The 19,532-nt window shown below is 39.3% G+C and overlaps 1 protein-coding gene across 7 annotated transcripts in view; it reads right to left on the bottom strand.

The window, feature by feature from the left end:
- Positions 1-638: 638 nt before the first annotated feature.
- The window catches only part of LOC135200365 (coronin-6-like), a 69,868-nt gene continuing 50,974 nt past the window's right edge, over positions 639-19,532 (bottom strand). For 6 of the 7 annotated variants that reach the window (XM_064228971.1, XM_064228974.1, XM_064228975.1 and 3 more), the window contains one exon: positions 639-4,020. In XM_064228971.1, coding sequence (XP_064085041.1) covers positions 3,955-4,020 — 66 coding nt within the window. In that variant the 3' untranslated portion in view covers positions 639-3,954. Of the gene's footprint in view, positions 4,021-9,127; positions 9,201-19,532 lie in introns of all 7 variants that reach the window. The other variant, XM_064228976.1, reaches the window with a different exon arrangement.

Genomic DNA, 19,532 nt, shown 5'->3' with positions numbered 1-19,532 from the left:
TTATGGCGCCATAAAGGGCAAAGTGTTGGTTATTGGCGCCATAAGGAGCTGACAATAAAGTAATGGTGCCATAAGCGGCACGAATCTCAGTGATTCGGTTAATGGCAGGTTTTCGCTTATCAGCACCCCGCCAATAACTGGGGACTGTCTGTAATTGGATTTGAATTGATCCATTCCAAACCTACAAAAATAAAACTAAAGAATTGTAGCTTGAATTTAACTAGAAAATGTCAGCTGTTTGTTCCTCCAGTTCTTGTGGTGAGCTCTGTGCTTCACCCTTAGTGTGGTTTATAATGAACTCATGACAAAGTATTTCTAGTTGGTTGGGGCATGTACAAGTAGTAATACGTCAGGACTCACTTTTGAAGTATACAAGACATGTTCAGAAAGTGTCTGCCATTTGTACTATAGGGAAGTATTAGCTAATCAGTTATGTTTGGGCCTCAATTCCCCTAGAGATTGCAGCTCCTCGATACAATCCAACAAGAGCCGACGACATTGTACTGTCCTTGGTGTAGGGAAAAAAAGTTTTCCCCATAGAAGAAACACCCAGGCTGTGTGAATTGGTCCACTGATTAGTAGTGGTTCCTCAAGACCAAGAGCCTTTACATGGGGATTCACTATTAAATAATACAGCGTTATCTAAAAAAATTCCTATTTTATTTTCAATACAATTACAAAATTTGTGCATTAAGTACAGAAGTATGCTAGCCTTTTCAGACGTGTGCAGATACGGCCATTGTATTCTGACCAAGTCGACAAGCAGTATCACACAGTCTATGAATCAAATTGATTCCCAAGATTAAAATGAACTGTCTCCAAGAGGCTTTTGTGACTGATTATTCAGGTAACTATAAAATTAACTAGCAAACATGTAGAAAAATTGATTTCAAAATTAAATTTTAAATTAATTTAAAACCTTAAAAGAACTGTTAAATATGCAGAAATTTTATTTTCACTTGATAAATCTCATCTTCAACCTGTTTGCCAGCTCCAAGTTAGTTTATTACCCATGGAATCTACACATCACTGTAAATTCTATCATGTATACCCATATACATTATATATTTATATATTATATATACATATATAATTGGTACTGGTATAGCATTCTAATGTAATCACAATAAAAGACTTTACTTCTGGTATGATGAACATGTTACAAGGAGCATAATCAATGGCACATACATATTCTTAAAACAGTTGCAGCAAAATGTAAGGTGTGGGGTATAAAGCACCAGGGCATTAAAACATGCCCTGAGCTTGAGCTAAGGCACAAAGATTTGGGAGCCAAAAACATACAGCACATTACCTAGAACACATAATACATCAATTGGCTCAAATTTGCAAGTACAGCATAGCACCACTTTTCCTAAATGCCAGACATCGCACAATAACTAAAAAAAAAAAAATAAATAAATAAAATTCTGCTGTTAGCCATGAACCACATGAAAAGGCATACCAAAGCAGAATTTTCAGTCTTTACTCCCCCTTCACTTCTTAACCTTGAACACTTTCCAAAACATTCTCTACTTCCAGTATTAGAGGCAATTCCTCACTTCCTTTGCCAATCTATCCTAACAAACTCAAATTTGCTCCATTTTCAAAAAATAAAAGAGTTGAATAATTGTCTGTACATATATCATTTTTACAACTTTACAATATTTATACCTAATTCTATACATAAAAGTCCACACAAACTATTTGTGATGGAATTCTATATCATCTCTTTGTGAAACATTGGTAAAAACAATCAACAGAAAAAGACTGACAAAACAAGACAGTGGAGATGGGAGTAGTAAGGTCATTAGTAGATAACTCCTTTAACAGACTCTTAAGAAGATTACTTTCACAAAATCACATCGTAAGCATGGCTAATGGTCATTCCTAACCCCACTCCTTACTAACAGACATTAGTAAAGGTCACTAATTTGAGTTAGCAAGAACATAATGCCTATTCAATTAATCTTAATAAAATGGGTTTTAAAAATTGACAATTAGCAGGAGCTCAACTCAAAACTGAAAAACAAAAGCTTTGGTTTAAAAACAGAGAAGACAATTCCCATACATTTTCTGCATTATTTATTCAAGAATAAAAAAGCATTTCCTTGTCCAAATAGGTAGAGAATATTTTCATTATTCAGAAGGCTAAAGCAAAGTCAGTTGAGAACCCTTATAACAATGGTTATGGTGAAAGGTAAATGAAGTCATGTGGTAGAAAATTATCTATCAAGAATTTTCAATTAAATTAATACAAGAAAATTGTTAATTTAACATTGACCTTGGCAAAATATTATTCACTACTATGGGTTACGTAAACTTTGATTTAAAACTAATTACCCTGAACATTATTAATAGAATATAGGTCTACAAAACAACTAGATGCTTCACTAACCCTTACCACTTGTACTACAAGCCACTTCCTGAAGGTGTTGCAAGTGGTACCTGACCAGTGTAACAGGGAAAACTCAGAAGGAACACAATAAGACACAAGACAACAGTCAGAGACATGGCATTTAGTTATAAATTACAACATGAATAAAACCTCAAGAACTCTCAAACTTGTAATTCTTCAAAATTAAAATTTTCATAAATAGCACCATATTTAACAAGTGGTAATGACATACCCATCAGAGAAAATATCTCTGATGTGGGATTGGTTGCAAAGTCCACCATGTCTCTGCCTTATATTTCCAAGTTTGCAGGGCAACATTAGTTCAACATAACAGGTATTAATAAATAAGATGAAATCACCAAATATTCATAGGCATAAAATCATACCCATTTACAGATAAAAAAAATCAGGCCCTAATTTAGAGTAAGAAGTTAGAATACATGAGATCCAAGTCTTAACCCCAATTGGCCACTAGACTTGTTTGGTTTTCAATTTTTTGCAACTACATTTCTGTACTACACTATAAAATTCAATATGTGGGCCAACAGGACGTTACAGCTACAATCTATAACAAATGACCTGATGAAAGTATCAACCTAACAATTATGTGGGGATAAAGCTATAATCAACCTCTTATGGGTGTTAATAACAAGCGGACACTCTGCATAGGAACTACACCGAGCCAAAGAAAAAAAAAAATCAATGAAGCAGCCAGAGACTTCACCCTTGCCTGTACATCTCAGTTCTGTAGGTTGTTATTCTGAACAACTGGGCAAATAAATATTCTATCTACTTTTCAAGAAACCTTTCTATTATTAAAATAATCAATTACAGGCATACAAAGTTTTGTACAAGTGTTTTCCAAACACCAATGGTTTCCTAGTTTTGGTCAAGGAATGAAGTACGAATCAGATTCGTCTTAACCAAATAAAGTATATTAAGGTTTGGGCTGAAGGATGTAACAAATTGTTTACAGAGGGTTAAGTTACTACTGTACAATGTATTAAGGTAAATGGTAAGGAAGGTCCCATGCATCCTAAAAGCAATGATGAACTTGACAATCATTGGCAAGGCACATAAACCTCATTCTACTTTGTGTTTTCCCACCAGCGGAGTAGAAGAACAAACATTTACAACTAGTAGCAGGCCTGTACATGAATTACTGTACACATGACTATGACTGGGTTGAGTCAGCTGGTAGTCACTAGTGAGCGATGGAAGGACTCTTGAAAGGGAGCCCCTCACAATATTTACAAATACAGTACAAATTAGTTTTCTGACTTATTGGTTTTGTAAGGACTATACAACTGATGCATCACAATCAATCTTCACTTCACAGAACACTGCAAGAATCAAGTCCACTATTCATCATAAACTTCAGGATAATGAGTAAGTGCATGGACTACTGTAAACAGCTTCAGCAACAGTGGCTCTTCTTGTGGTATCCCTGATTGACGTGAAGCACAGGACGCAACATGGTGTGAGTGTGTGTACGCAAACACAACAGACATCAACAACTCCTTGTCTTACTGGGGCTCAGGTATGGCCTCCTTTGGTATTTACACCTCATCTGGGGCCATATCACAATTGTTGTTGACCGTATTTGCTGCGTGGGAACTTGGGGCCTGGCAAAATAGGGCTTAGTTAGTTGGCTATGTTAAATAAACAATTCTAAATATAAATCTAAGCCAGAGAAAAAATAAGAAAATTAAGTATAGTACTGAAATAATATTGAAGTACATAAAATGTTAGATATTAAATATCAATAGAAAAGCAAGAAAGCAAATTATTATATACATGAGAGCTGTTAGTTTAAGACTTTACAATATACAAAAGAAAAGCTTATCTAAATATGCACTTGAAAAAGGCTTTCACTATATATTTAAATAAAATCTAATGCATAAATAAAATTAGCATATATAAAATGTAAATAAAAGCTTGAACTGTTTAAATGACAAACTAAAGTACAGTAATGTTAAACACCTTGAAAGAAAAAAAAAATCTTTATATGTTATGGAAAGAGCAAACTTCAATAAAAATATTCTGGCTAGTATAGCATAGTTAAAAACTGGTACTAGCACAGTGAAAATCCTTTAGATTTTTACTCTTAATGCTTTATAGTCTTGGATTATGAATGCATAAGACAATAATATACACTTAAATGAAGCATTTGATGCATTGTGCATGCAATATATTTCATCACACCAAAACAAATCAACTAGCCAAAACATATGTGGTTAAGTAAACAAGGCAAAACTTCCCAACTCGCTCTCAACATGGAAAAATCCTTCCCTGTAATAATCTAGACTTTCAGTTCACTAAAGAAAGGAAATAACTACACTAAAATACAAATTTCAGAGCAAAATGTTCCACAAGTAGAAACCTCTCATTTTATATATGCATATCATTCACTGTGACACCTACCAATGAGATGTTAATTACTCATAAGAAACAAGATTTGTCAAGTTCATGATGCAAAGATGAGGGTTGCTCACCACTTTCAAATAATACTGATTTAACTGGAAAGGACTTATGAGGCCAGTTGGGTTGGGAAGTGTAAAGCTTGGACTTGCTCCCATTAATTTTGATGGCTATCACACTGTTGAATTGTAGCTCAAGCAAATTTTTCTTCGTGGACAGCATGAACATAAGCCACTTATCCATAGTTCATTTTCATACTAATCCCAATATCTCTTGGATGACTATTTAGTATATACCATATATCCTTCCTGACTTGGCATTTTCATTATGATAAATGGCAGTTGGATGAGTCTGAAGGATCACTGGTAGCCAACTCTTTGTACACAGTACTATGAAAATTCTCAATGGCTGCCTTCTGCAAAACATTTGCTATCTTGTCTAAGGCTTGAATTGGGCCTGTAAGCTTGCAGTCTACCAGGAATAGTTAGAGACAAAGGATATGCAGATAATAAAATATCTCCCGGTAACCTGAAGACAACCACCCACTAGATAATGCTGCTACTGTCACTTTCCTTTTTTTACATGCTTTCTCCCTCTAGCTAAAGATCTTGGAAACTGTTGAGCCCACAGTCCACAAACCACCAGTGGATGTGTAGGACCTCACAAATGTAAGAGGTCGCTCCATAATGCCTTACTTGTTCAACTTTACCACTACTATTTTGGCAGTGCTTCTCAATACCATTGCTGGAGTTTAGGGTTGTAGCTAAATGGTGCATCAAGGTCACTGATCTAATTGTGATAGTCTCTCTCGGCCTCTGTCGAATAATGCCATCCAAGCACCCTGAGGCAATCGACAGAATGATGGCAGCTAATGAATAAGGCCAACAAAGGAAGGAATACTTTGGTTGGCATTGAATTTGTCTAAATACTGAATACAACCAACTATGAGACTTTTGATTACGCTTTATTGTGGATAAAGGCATCCACTGTTGTAGAAACCTTGGAGATCACTCCAAGGATTCCTTTGCTCCCAGTACAACCTATTGTTTGTTGGATGAAGACAGAAAAGATCAGATACTTTAACAGGATGCATTTACTTCCATAGATTTTTCCTCTAACCTTCAGCATTAACTTACTACTGATTTTGACTGATAACAGAGGTTACTGTAGATCAATGGCATCTTAACCGTATATATATATATATGTCAGGAATATCTAAGTCACCTTTCAACAGTTAGATGTGTAACTTTCCAAAATGGTTCCTTTAATGCAGCCATGACAGCTGGCTGAGTTCTTTCACATCAGATTGTCATCTATTCCTATAGATGAAAGGAAATGCCTGCAGTCTTTGCCTGACAGCCTAAGTCTATTAGGTTTCTCTCTCTACACTTGACCAAGGTTCCTGGGTCTTTGACCAGCAAGGAATGTTCCCTCCTCCTTCCGAAGACCTTGTCCCTATCCCTGCTGTACAGTCAGTCCCCTAGAAGTGATAATGCCAATCTCAACCACCTCAATGGTGCCAGAATCTAAATCTTGATTGAACTTCATTTAATGGTGACCTATGGTGGTCTCTTGGTCCAACAAATAACTAGACAAATTTGAGTTCAAGAATCCCACAAATCAAATGCACTGAAACATGTGATAGTATTACTACATGCATACATTAAATTCAGTATCCTAGCATGTCACTTAATTTCTATAAAAATAACAATCTTTGTTTAGGGCTGCATAATTTTCCCAACCATCCCAACATGTTATAAAACATTATCCCAACATGTTATAAAACATTGTATCATTAAAACTGTCTCTCACCAAACTTGTATTTCCAAATGAGAGCACAGGAGAGCATTTACTAAAGAAACATTAACTTAACCAAAAGTTTATGCAAAGCATGTTAACACACAACTTCCTCAAAAGAATTGAATGCCCATGTCAGCTGTTCATTGAAAACATGTGATAAGTATGGACCATTTGGTTTTCCTTGCACACAATGTTCCTCTGAACCCCTTATGGCATGGATTTTTGCCAGCTCCAATCTGAGTGGCAAACAAAAACAAGAGAAAAACTGTAAGCACATAAAGAACTGAGTTGCTGGCACTGGCTTCCTCTTAGAAGCAGCATACCAAAAAAAGACATTACTGATCTTTCAAGAAAAGTCCATCTCTTGACTAATTGTTGTCCAGCAAGCAATATGCACACGTCAAATAAGAGGGCTCATCATGTATGAACATAAAAAGCAGAAAATCCCAAGTTCCAGCAGAATCTCTTCTTAAACCAATATAGAATGTCCTAACCTTGATGTCACATTAGTTTAGTGACATATCACAAGAAAAGACACCACCAAGAACTCTTCCTATGATGCCTTCATGCAGGATATAGAATCCTTACTTACATGTACTACATGAACTAGCAATGGTTTCTTTCTTATGGAATGTATTATGCAACGTGATTCAATTGGCAGCATTGCCTGTTGAGTAGATAAAAATACCTAAAAATAAATCAAATGCAAGCTAACTCTCAGACCAGTAAGACCTGAAAACTACATCAATGCTAGTACTACTTTTTTTCTTCTTTATGCCCTATGCCTTACATAATGGAAAGTGCGTTAAAAGACAAACCATAACTTTCTGTACTGCCAAACTTCAAAAAATTGTAACTCGACTCTTGAATCAATACATGAAATTAGTCCCCTTCATCATCTGACTATTATGACGACTAGGATCCTGATGACAAATCAGCCTCAACCTATTATGCTCAAAGGAATTTGCTAAATAAATCTAAAAAAATTGATCGGGAACATTGTAATTTTAATTTCATCCAAGACAAAGTTTAGATTTTGCCATAATTCATGGTTTTGAATGGTAGGTACTTCAGTCCTAAACTGCATATAAAAAAAATTGGGAAATCACTGTATTAAGTATTTCATCAAGAATTTAAATAAAACCCAAACAGTTAAGGGTAAAAATCAAACATTTACATGCAAAGGCAAAGTATGCAAAAGATCACAAAGCAAGCCAGGTGCAATATACATATATAGAAAATGTCATAAGGTACTCAAAAGTTTTGAACAAAATGACTGCTTTCTAAGACTGCATCAAATTCCTAAAGACGTAAAGAAATTTTCAAACCTACACCCTAAAAAATGTGTGTGCTGACCATCAAGATATTACATTACAATCACCAGTCAATACTGTATATTCAAATTTTTCTTGTGGCATGACATAAATAATATGTAATTGCTACTGATATTCAATTTCCCATGAAGTGCTGGAATAAAATATCATTTGTGTACAAACAGCTATTATTTATCATAAAACAGGTCATAAACAGGAATTGTAAAACATTTTCTGTTATTCAAACAGGACACTGCAAAACCAGAGGAGACTACTTTGCTGGCCACTACAAGTCTGAAAACATCAAGGGTTAAGAGTGCAGGTGGAAAACTATCTGAATCGTACACTGTGCATGATCAATCAAACAACTCATGAACAAGCCAGGGAATGTAAAATAAATACTCATAAAACTAATACAAAAATCTGAATTATTATTTTTTGAGGAAACCCCAATGCAAACAATACCATCATTCAACAAAACTTTTTAGTTTTCAAATTAATTTAGGAAAATTATTCTCCAAAATAAATACTTTATCTGTAAAATCCTAAAGAAATTAAAGAATGTTGCTACCCCTTACTGGAATAACTTTAGAAAATGACAAGAAAGTACAACTGCTATTTCAGATTAACATACCCCGGCCATGCTTAACGAGGGTAACACAAGATGGACAACATATGTTGGTGTAGGGCAACAGTTTGCTAGATGATGGTGATCAAGCACTCTTTTTTTGGGCCTACTTCTCACAAAAGAAATTAAAGCTTTGTTTCAGAGAACCTCTATACAAACTATCCTATATGTATCATTGTAATCTCTTTTCATGTTTACATACAGCATATGCATATGTGTATCCAAGTTCCATCCTCAGAACTCAAATAGAGAAATTAAGTTTGATATAGCTATTAAGCGCTGTTTCATCTGCTGCCCTAGAGAGACTTGGAATATAGCCTTCAAATACTTGTCTAGTACAGTATTTGGTTTAAGCTTCTCTTGCGGAAGAAATAAGAGTTTACTGAATAAATTAACTTGCCCACTTCAGTTAAAATTCTTCAATAACTGCTTGAGCCATACACCATGCAAGAAGTTACCACATATATATAATATATACACTATTTATAAAAACCAGCCACGTGTGTTCATTAAGTTCTTCTTATGGATGGACAGGCAAGGGTGGTAATCATCAAGAGAGCATTCCCTTACCTATACAGTAATACTATGCCAATCTCTGACCTCCGAATTATTTCGCTACTTTCTTTGAGCTTGATTTTTTACCCTGCAACATAGTGTAATGAATGACATTGAAAAGAATTACAATGCACAGGAAATTCTCAAAGTCACTGCAGTGTCAACCAGCAGCCAAGCATCTACAGCAACACGCCCCTGCTCCAAAACATCTGTTTATGCCTTAAAGCCGCCAGGATTTCAAAAACTGAAGAGATCTGAGATGTTCTTAGAGTTTTAAATTTTTAAAAATGGCCAAAACAATAAATGGAAAATAAATACAAATTCAAGAAAGTGCTACTACTCTAAGAACTGGTTAGTTACACAGTGCTGTAAGGCCATTTAAGGTAAAATGATAAAAATAAACTAATAATGTCAGTAAACAAAAAATACAAGAAACTGAGGTTACACTGCTCACCCCATTTTTACATTACCAGTTACATGAATTAAGGAAAAACTGTCGTTCAAACAAACACATTCCCAATTTTGGTGGCAACCTGATGTTTCAGATACAAGTAACTTTATTTAGGTAGATAAAAACATTGAAATCAATAGTGAACTTGATAGATTGACAACTGGTGCATAATCAAGAGTAAATCAGCAAGACAGAAACAAACTGAGGTGTTCCAACATCATATCCCAAATATGCTATGTGCAACTACAGGCAATATTCTTTTGCTGTACTACCATGCAAATCAGACAACCTTAATATTCATCATTTAGAGAAATCCTCTCCACATACAGATGACTCTCACAACCTTCCTTACTTTGGGGATGGTGTTCAGATAAGCCTTAGTGAACCTTAATGTTATTAAACTAATAAAAAAAAACTACTCCTTGACACATGCCACATCATCCCAAGCATTTTTTGGTTGGGTTTTCCCTTCTCTGCCCTTCCTTATTCTGCCTGAGCCAGCCCCCCACCCCCTTGAGTCTTCATCTATTCTTGATTTCTTGGGTGTCCCTACAGGTCTGACCTGCTGCTACCATAACTACTGCTTTCCTGACCAAGTGGTCCTCATCACTTCTCAATACATTTCCTAACCAACTAAATGTTTGGGATCTCAAGTCATATTTTCCTACTTGTAATACCATTTATCTACCGATACCTGATTCATAACAACTTCCCAATTCACTCCAGCCATGAATATAAATATTCTATGGTCACACCATTTCAAATCTCCTCAATGTTCCTTGTCAGTGGCCATGTTTTTGCTACCATTAGTATGCATACCTTATGTACCTCTGAATCCACGTGTCCCCAAGGGAACCGAAATAACCCAAATCTACTAAGACCTATCCATCTGTCATGACAGGGTTCTCAACTCCCCCTCTTTTTCCCACTTTCTCTTGAAATGAATGACAGGCATTATAAATCCTGTGCTCCATGTATATTTTGTAATCCTAAGCTTACACTGGTTCCTGCTCTCATCGGCATTCAACTCTTCCACCTTTCAAATATTTCCACCACCAACAACCCCTTTTCTACACTCATAGCTTCTCCCAGTACGTACTATGATAAAGAGCAAACGGCTCAGTGCTTACCCTTGATGGACACCAACATGATCTCAAATTCTTGTGATACACTTGCAGCTGTCTAGTCTTCTCTCTAGATTTAGTAGTATTATGGTAGGGTAAAACCATTAGCTTAATGAGTCTTCCTAGTGACTGACTTTGCAATGCCCATTTCAGTGTCTCAGTACTTTGTCAAATGCCTTTTTCAAAATCCACAAATATTTGATATAATCTCTACTTTGCATGGTACTTTTCCTCCATTTCCTCATTATAAACACTACTGAGATTAACCATTTTTCTCAGCCTTTCCTCAAGCACCTATTCTGGTGGTTTTATTCTGCTGTAATCTTCACATAGCATTGCATGCCCTTTTACCTTTACTGAAAGGCTCTTTCCCCACTCTTCTGGTCCATTAATCAGGTTATACATAGCGGTTTCTGCGCAATTAACCAGCCCGAGGAGAGCCTTTATTAAGCTCAGCAGTCTGGATAAACTAATCCTTTATAACAATAATGGATGGTTTTGGGACCTAACCATTTTTTATCTGCCAGAGGGCCATTTTGAACCTCTTCAGCTGTTGTTTTCAAGTTGTCTCCACTTCATGTCCATTTTCTTTATTCAGATGGTTTCAAACCACTGTGGTATCTCTAGCCTCAACATTTAATTTCTCCATTTTCATCTTTTATAGCATTTGGCCCTTCTAAATCTTTTCCATCTTTCCTCGGCCACTTTGCTACTCAAACTATTTTCCTTCTGCTGTGTGGAGATTCTGATTCCATTCATATAATTTTGTCATCTTGCCCATGCCCTGCCTTTCTTTAGTCTGCCTCCTTTTTTCCTTTTCTAGGTCTCTATCCTGTTCTCCACCTGTCTTCTGCCAAGGCTTGACTATGCCATTCAATTACTTCTGTATGATGAGAAATCTACACACCCTTTACTGTATATTCCTTTGGTCACAAATTCTAATGGGTTAAGTCTTCCCCGTCCCCAACAAAATAATGAGATAGAAATAAAATGCAGTGAGAATAAAACTCCTTAAAAATAATAGAATAACAGAGGAAAAACTTGTTACAGAGAAAAATGTAGTTGAAAAGATCAGTAATAATAGATAATGATAACCAGGTGTTTAACCCTTAAACGCCGACTGGACGTATTTTACGTCAACATTTTTTGTCTCTCGGGTGCCGACTGGACGTATTTTACGTCGACATACAAAAGTTTTTTTAAAAATTCGCAGAAAAATACTTTTAGGCCTACCAGCCGAAAACTCTTGAATCACACGCCTTGGGGGATGCTGGGAGTTCACGGATCAAGGTGTTGTTTTGTTTACAATCGTTACGCAGGCGCGCAAGCGCGAATTTCTTTCTTGCCGTACTAAAAAGTATCTGTGACACATCTCGGAAATTATTTCGTCACTTTGACATAATTTTTTTACCATTTTAAATTAGTCATTACATAAAGTTTTATATATGAAAATGTGCGCATTTTTATGTAAAACACAACAAAAAAATACTCATGATTGTAGCTTTTATCAGTTTTGAGATATTTTCATATAAATAACGATAAGTGCCAAAATTTCAACCTTCGGTCAACTTTAACTCTACCGAAATGGTCGAAAAACGCAATTGTAAGCTAAAACTCTTATATTTTAGTAATATTCAATTGTTTACCTTAATTTTGCAACTAATTGGAAGTCTCTAGCACAATATTTTGATTTATGGTGAATTTATGAAAAAAAATTTTCCTTACGTCCGCGCGGTAACTCTTCCAAAAAAAATCATACATGCGATTGTGGTAATGTTTGCACCATTTTAAATTAGCCGTTACATAAAGTTTTATATATGAAAATGTGCGCAATTTCATGCACAATACAACTAAAAACAACCCATGGTTGTAGCTTTTATCAAATTTGAAATATTTTCATATAAAAAATTATGTGACAAATTTTCCACCTTCGGTCAACTTTGACTCTACCTATATGGTCGAAAAACACAATTGTAAGCTAAAACGCTTATATTCTAGTAATATTCAAGCATTTACCTTCATTTTGCAACAAATTGGAAGTCTCTAGCACAATATTTCGATTTATGGTGAATTTATGAAAAAAATAACATTTTCTTTGCGTCCGCGCGGTAACTATTCCGAAAAAATCATACGTGCGATTGTGGTAATGTTTCCACCATTTTAAATTAGCCGTTACATAGTTTTATATATGAAAATATGCGCAATTTCATGTAGAATACAACAAAAGATAATTGAAGGTTGTAGCGTTTTTCATTTTTAAATATTTGCATATAAATCACGATAAATAGAAAAAAAACCACGTTCGTTCAACTTTGACTCTACCGAAATGGTCGAAAAACGCAATTGTAAGCTAAAACTCTTACAGTTTAATAATATTCAGTCATTTATCTTCATCTTGAAACAAATTCAAAGTCTCTAGCACAATATGATATTGTTAAGATACAATAAAGTTTTGTACATACTTACCTGGCAGATATATACTTAGCTATAGACTCGGTCGTCCCGACAGAATTTCAAAACTCGCGGCACACGCGACAGGTAGGTCAGGTGATCCACCATTCCCGCCGCTGGGTGGCGGGGTCTGGAACTATTCCCGTTTTCTAAGCCATAATTTCTCTTCCACCTGTCTCCTGAGGGGAGGATGGGTGGGCCATTAATCGTATATATCTGCCAGGTAAGTATGTACAAAACTTTATTGTATCTTAACAATATCATTTTTGTACAAGTAACTTACCCAGCAGATATATACTTAGCTGATTGGCACCCTTGGTGGCGGGCAAGAGACAGCTAAAAACAAAATAATACTTAAACTAAATACATTAAAAAACAGGGAAAAAACAACCTATGTTCTTGGATAACATAATCCATAGTTCCTACCTGATTGGGCTGAAGACTTCATGACTACTGTCGATGAGTCTGCTTGCCTCAAGAGTTTCAACGAGGAATGAACCTATGGTTGAATAACTCTTTGGATCGTGTCAATGGGGGCTAGCCCGCTTACGCGACAGAGCCTATACTGGATCGTACCAATGGGGGCTGACCACCTTACATGGTAGAGCCTTGACCCTTTTGTCTTATCAATGGAAACTCGCCCTCTTACATGACAGAGTTAAGGTTATTAAAAAAAAATTCACAGAGCACTGAAGCCAATCCCGATCACCTGACCATGTTAGTATTGTTATAATCTATGAATTGTAAGAGGGTTCCCTATTCCCTCTGACAATTAACCAATAAAAACAACCACCAATAAACAGTAATTTAAACATTAAACTAAATAGGAAGGATTAGCCTCAGCCCCTTCTCCCAGCACTGAATTCGCCGAAACATACGCTCCCAGAGCAAAGCACTTTTCGTACAAAATTTTAACGTCTCTTAGGTAATTCGAGGCGAACACCGAATTACATCTCCAAAATGTCGACTCTATAAGAGCCTGAAGAGACCATGTTTTGTGAAATGCCATAGACGTAGCTATGGCTCTCACTTCATGAGCTCTCACTCTGAGAACCTTGAGATGCTCTTCTTCGCACTTAAGGTGAGCTTCCCTTATTACATCTTTTATGAAGTATGTAAGGGCGTTCTTAGAAATCGATCTTTTCGGATCTCTTACAGAGCACCAAAGACTTTCTTCTGTACCTTTCAGCAACTTCTTCTTCTCCCAGGTAGACTTGAGTGCCCTGACTGGACACAAAGTCCTTTCTAGTTCTCTCCCTGTTAATGAAGATAGTCCTTTTATCTCAAAGCTTCTTTGGCCAAGGCTTTGAGGGATTTTCATTTTTTGCTAGAAAAAATGGTTTAAAGGAGCAAATCGCTGAATCCTTCTTAAACCCCACTTTACCTTCCAAAGCTTGCAACTCGCTAATTCTCTTGGCTGTTGCTAACGCAAAAAGGAATAATGACTTTCTCGTTAAGTCTCTAAACGAAGCTGCGTGAGACGGTACAAATTTTTCCGACATTAGGAACTTGAGGACCACATCCAAGTTCCAGCTAGGCTTCTTGATTACATGTTCTTTCGTGGTCTCAAAAGACTTATAAAAGGTCATGAAGATCTTTATTATTCGTCAGATCTATTCCTCTATGTCAAAAAACTGAGGCCAGCATACTTCTGTAACCCTTCACTGTTGAAACTGCCAGGTTACAGTCTTTTCTCAAATATAGGAGAAACTCTGCGATTTCAGTTACAGAGGTACTGGAGGAGGATATTTTCTTTCCCTTACACCATCTTCTAAACACTCCCACTTCGACTGTATACTTTAGAAGTGGAGACTCTTCTGGCTCTTGCAATAGCCTTCGCCACTTCTCGTGAAAAGCCCCTTGCTCTGACAAGTCCTTCGACAGTCTGAAGGCGGTCAGACTTAGAGCGGGGAGGTTTTTGTGAAACCTGTCGAAGTGGGGTTGTTTGAGAAGATCGTTCCTTAGTGGAAGCGATCTTGGAAAATCCACTAACCACTCCAGCACCTCTGTGAACCAATCGAGAGCCGGCCAGAAGGGAGCGATGAGGGTCATTCTTGTTCCTTCCGAGCAAGCGAACTTCCTCAATACTTCCCCTACTATCTTGAAAGGAGGGAAGGCGTATGCGTCCAAGCCCGTCCAATCTAGCAGAAAGCTGTCTACTGCTACTGCTTGAGGATCCGAGATCGGGGAGCAATAGGTTTCTAATCTGTGATTCTTGTTGGTCGCGAACAGGTCTATATTGGGCCTTCCCCACAGATGCCAAAGTTGTTGGCAAATCTGAGGATTGAGAGTCCATTCCGTGGGTAGGACTTGTTCTTTTCTGCTTAACAGATCTGCCCGGACATTTTTCTCTCCCTGCACAAACCTTGTGAGGAGGAGAGATCTTCCTTTCCTGAGCCCAAATCAGCAGATCCTTTGCTGATTCGTACAGGGAAAAGGAATGCGTCCCCCCTTGTTTCTTTATATAAGCGAGGGCTGTTGTGTTGTCCGAGTGAATCTGAATCCCCAGACCTGAGACCTGTTCCTCGAAATGAACCAAAGCTAGATGAATGGCTGTTAGCTCTTTCTTGTTTATGTGCCAGGACACTTGTTCTCCTTCCCAAGTGCCTGACACTTCTTCCGAACCTAGGGTCGCTCCCCACCCTGAATCTGAGGCGTCTGCAAACAACGCTAGGCGAGGGTTCTGTAAGCGAAGGGAGATTCCCTTGCTTAGTTTCTGTGGATCTAACCACCAACGGATATTCTCCTTGATCCCTTTCGAGATTGGAAATGTATCTCCTAGATTGTTGGACTTCCAATCCCACTTCTCCTTCAGATAAAATTGAAGGGGTCGTAGGTGTAGTCTTCCTAAGGAACTAACTGTTCCATCGAGGAGAGGGTCCCCCAGTAAGCTCATCCATTCCCTCGTGGAACAATGTTCTTTCCTTAAGAAGACTGCCACCTTTTCTAAGCAGCGTTCTCTCCTTTCCTGCGAAGGATACGCTAGAAAATCCCGAGAATCCATCTGAATCCCCAGATAGACAATACTCTGCTGGGGAGTCAGCATGGATTTCTCGCAATTTACTAAAAGTTTCCTAGGGACTTTGTCAACTTCCATGAGTAACTAAATAGGTCCTCCAGACATTTTTTCTCCGATTGGGCTCTTATTAGCCAATCGTCCAGATATAACGAGATCCTGATCCCTTCCAGATGTAGCCAATAAGCTACATTCTTCATGATGTCCGTAAGACTTGAGGGGGCAGTCGAAAGTCCGAAGCACATCGCTCGGAACTGGAACACTTTCCCTTGGAACATGAACCTCAGATACTTCCTTGCTGCCGGATGAATTGGCACATGGAAATACGCATCCTGAAGGTCCAGGGACACCATCCAGTCCCTGGACGAAGAGCAGATAGAACAGAGGAAGAAGTCTCCATTGAAAATTTCTTCTTCAATACAAAGAAATTCAGGGCACTGACGTCTAGAACCGGTCTCCATCCCCCCGATGCTTTCGGTACCAGGAATAGCCGATTGTAGAATCCTGGAGACTGGAGATCTTGAACCAGTTCTACCGCTTCCTTGGAAATCATCTGTTCCACTGCTTGCAAAATAGCAAGCTTTCGGACCGGATCCGAGTATCTTGCGGTCAACTCCCTTGGAGTTGTTGTCAAAGGGAGGATTTTCCCTGAAGGGGATCAAGTATCCTTTTTTCAGGATAGAGAGGGACCAAGAGTCCGCTCCCTTCTGCGCCCAGACTTTGGCAAAGTGGAGTAGTCTGGCGCCTACTTTCGTCTGGAGGACTTCCTGCTCATCTAGACTTCCCGAAGGACCTTCTAGATTGTCTACTCCTTCTATCTGGTCTGCGACCTCTAAGAGGGGCTCTAGAAGAGGAGGCACCTCGAAAGGGCTGTACAAAAGAGGGTCTCTCTTTTTTCTCTATAGGCACTGCCGGCCTAAACTTCTTGGCTGAGTGCGTGAGAGATCCTGAGTTGCCTTCTCCGTAAGAGATTTAGAAACCTCTCTAACAGTCTCTTGTGGAAATAGGTGCGGGGATAACGGTGCAAAAAGAAGAGATGTCCTTTACAAAGGTGATACTGCTCTTGCTAAGAAAGAGCTAAAGACCGATCTCTTCTTTAATACTCCCGTTCCAAAAAGAGAGGCAACTTCAACGGAACCGTCCATGACCGCTCTGTCCAGGCAAGCCAGGACGCTCGAAAGTTCCTCCATGGAAACAAAGTCAGTGTCCTGAGCTCTCTTCGCTAAAGCTCCCAAAGCCCAATCCATAAAATTGAAGACTTCTAGGGTTTTAAAGAGGCCCTTTAGAAGGTGGTCTAGCTCACACATGCCCCAAGTTGCCTTAGCAGACAGCAAAGACTTCCTCCTAGAAGAGTCCACTAAGGAAGCAAAATCCGCATCTGCGGAAGAAGGAAGGCCTAACCCCATAGGTTCTTTGGTCTCGTACCACCTTCCTGGTTTGCCTGTTAACTTGGAAGGAGGGCAGGAAAAAACTGTCTTGCCCGCTTCCCTTCTGGAAGTCAACCACTCTGAAAAAGTCTTTAATGCCTTTTTCATACAAAGAGCGGGGCGCATCTTGACGAAGGAGACGACTTGAGAGCTTTAGTGCTAGACATCAACGATCCTGGTGAAGGAGGGTCCGCAGGATGAAGGGAGTCTCCGAACTCCTTTAGCAGCAAAAGAGAAAGTCTCTTGTAGTCAGAAAAACTGCTACATCTACTGGCTCGTCGTCTTCCGATACCTGGTCCAACTGATCCACAGAAGGAGACCGTTTTGGAGTGATCTGGCTCTTCCCGGGAGAAGAACTCCTTTCCCGAGAAGGGAAGCGCGGAACATTAGCACTTCTATACGAAGAGTGAGACTCCTGCCTGTCGGAAACACTCTTGCGCCTACTAGACTCTTGTTGTCTAGGTTCGCCAGGTTCGTGGCGCTTGCTAGGCTCCTGGCGTCCTGATTCAGGGCGCTTGAAAAGATCCCCGCGTCCTGATTCCTGACGCTTAACAGGCTCTTGGCGCCCTAACACTTGACGCCTAACGTACTCCTGGCGTCCTGCCTCCTGGCGCCCTGACTCCTGGCGCCCTGACTCCTGGCGCCTGACATCCTGGCGCCCTGACGGACCCTCTGGCGCCCTGACTCCTGGCGTCCTGGCTCATGGCGTCCTGCTCATGGTGGCCTCATGGCTCCCTGATTCCTGCCTTCTAGCAGAATCCTGACGTCCTGAATCCTGTGTTCTGAGAGGCTCTTGACGCCCTTTCTTGCGTCTTGGCTGCCTCTTTGCGCCTGTCTGGCTCCTGGTCCTGCAGACCCAAAGGATCCTGATACTTAAATCGGTTTTCCGGTTCCTTGAACCTAAACCGATCGAGTTCTTCTGCTCGATTCGCGGCGTCTCAGAGGGCGCTTCGGGGAAGACAGCCTATAGGGCGAAAGGACTCTTCTCTCAGGAGAACAACTCCTATCAGACGAGTCTCTCGACGAAGGCGATAAACGCCCTGGAGATCGTGAGGGTTCTCTCCTATACGAAGAGGGGCGCTTAGCGGAACTCTTAACAGGGAGCGAAACATCCTTCCTCCTTGTAGAGTCCTTAGCAAAAGAGCCTACGAGAGAAACTAACTGCTCTTGCAGATTAACCAAAAACTTCTTCGTAGGATCCTGAAGAGAAGGCTCCTCTTGTTTAGTCTTCTTAGGTCCCGAAGGCCAATCCTCGGGAAAACGCTCTGGGCTGGAATCAGCCGCGTCTCCTTTAGGCGCCTTCCAGGCTCTCTTCAAAGGGCGCGAAAGAGAGGCCGAACTCCATCCTCGTTTAGGAGAGGAAGAGTCTGAGGCCGAAAAACACTCCCTTAGGACGCCTTTTCTGCGGCAATCCGAGGCAGCCTGGGACTTAACAACAGGATCTGCCGAAGGGACGCCTGACCGTTGGGGATGTTCTGCATCCTCCCTGCGGCTTTCGACATTCCTCCTCCCCTGGTCCTGGGAGTTTGGAAGCGGTCTAGGCCTAGGAGCAATGAGGAACCGGTCAGACGCCCCCTCCACTGCACTGGGGACACTGCACAAGTCACTATCACCACTCTTACCTTGGTTTAGAGCTCGTAGCTGAGCTTGAAGTTTCTTAATTGAAGCTTTTACATTTTCCCTCTCTGACGAAGAATCTTTGGATTCAGAACAGGGAGAAGCAGCTGAGGCTAAGGGAAAATCGTTAGTAGGAGAGTTAACTTCTTGTTCTAAGGAGCAAGATCTACTAGATGACCTAGCTGAAGCCTTTCTCACTCTATCTCTCTCAAGCTTCCTAACATATGATGATAAGTCTTTCCATTCAAGCTCCGTAAGGTTCTCGCATTCAACACAGGTGTTAATAAAAGAACATTCATTCTCCCTGCATTTAGCGCAAATACTATGAGGATCT

Source organism: Macrobrachium nipponense, chromosome 26 (assembly GCF_015104395.2).
Source record: "Macrobrachium nipponense isolate FS-2020 chromosome 26, ASM1510439v2, whole genome shotgun sequence".
Classification (NCBI taxonomy): domain Eukaryota; kingdom Metazoa; phylum Arthropoda; class Malacostraca; order Decapoda; family Palaemonidae; genus Macrobrachium; species Macrobrachium nipponense.
This window is presented reverse-complemented; position numbering and strand designations above follow the sequence as displayed.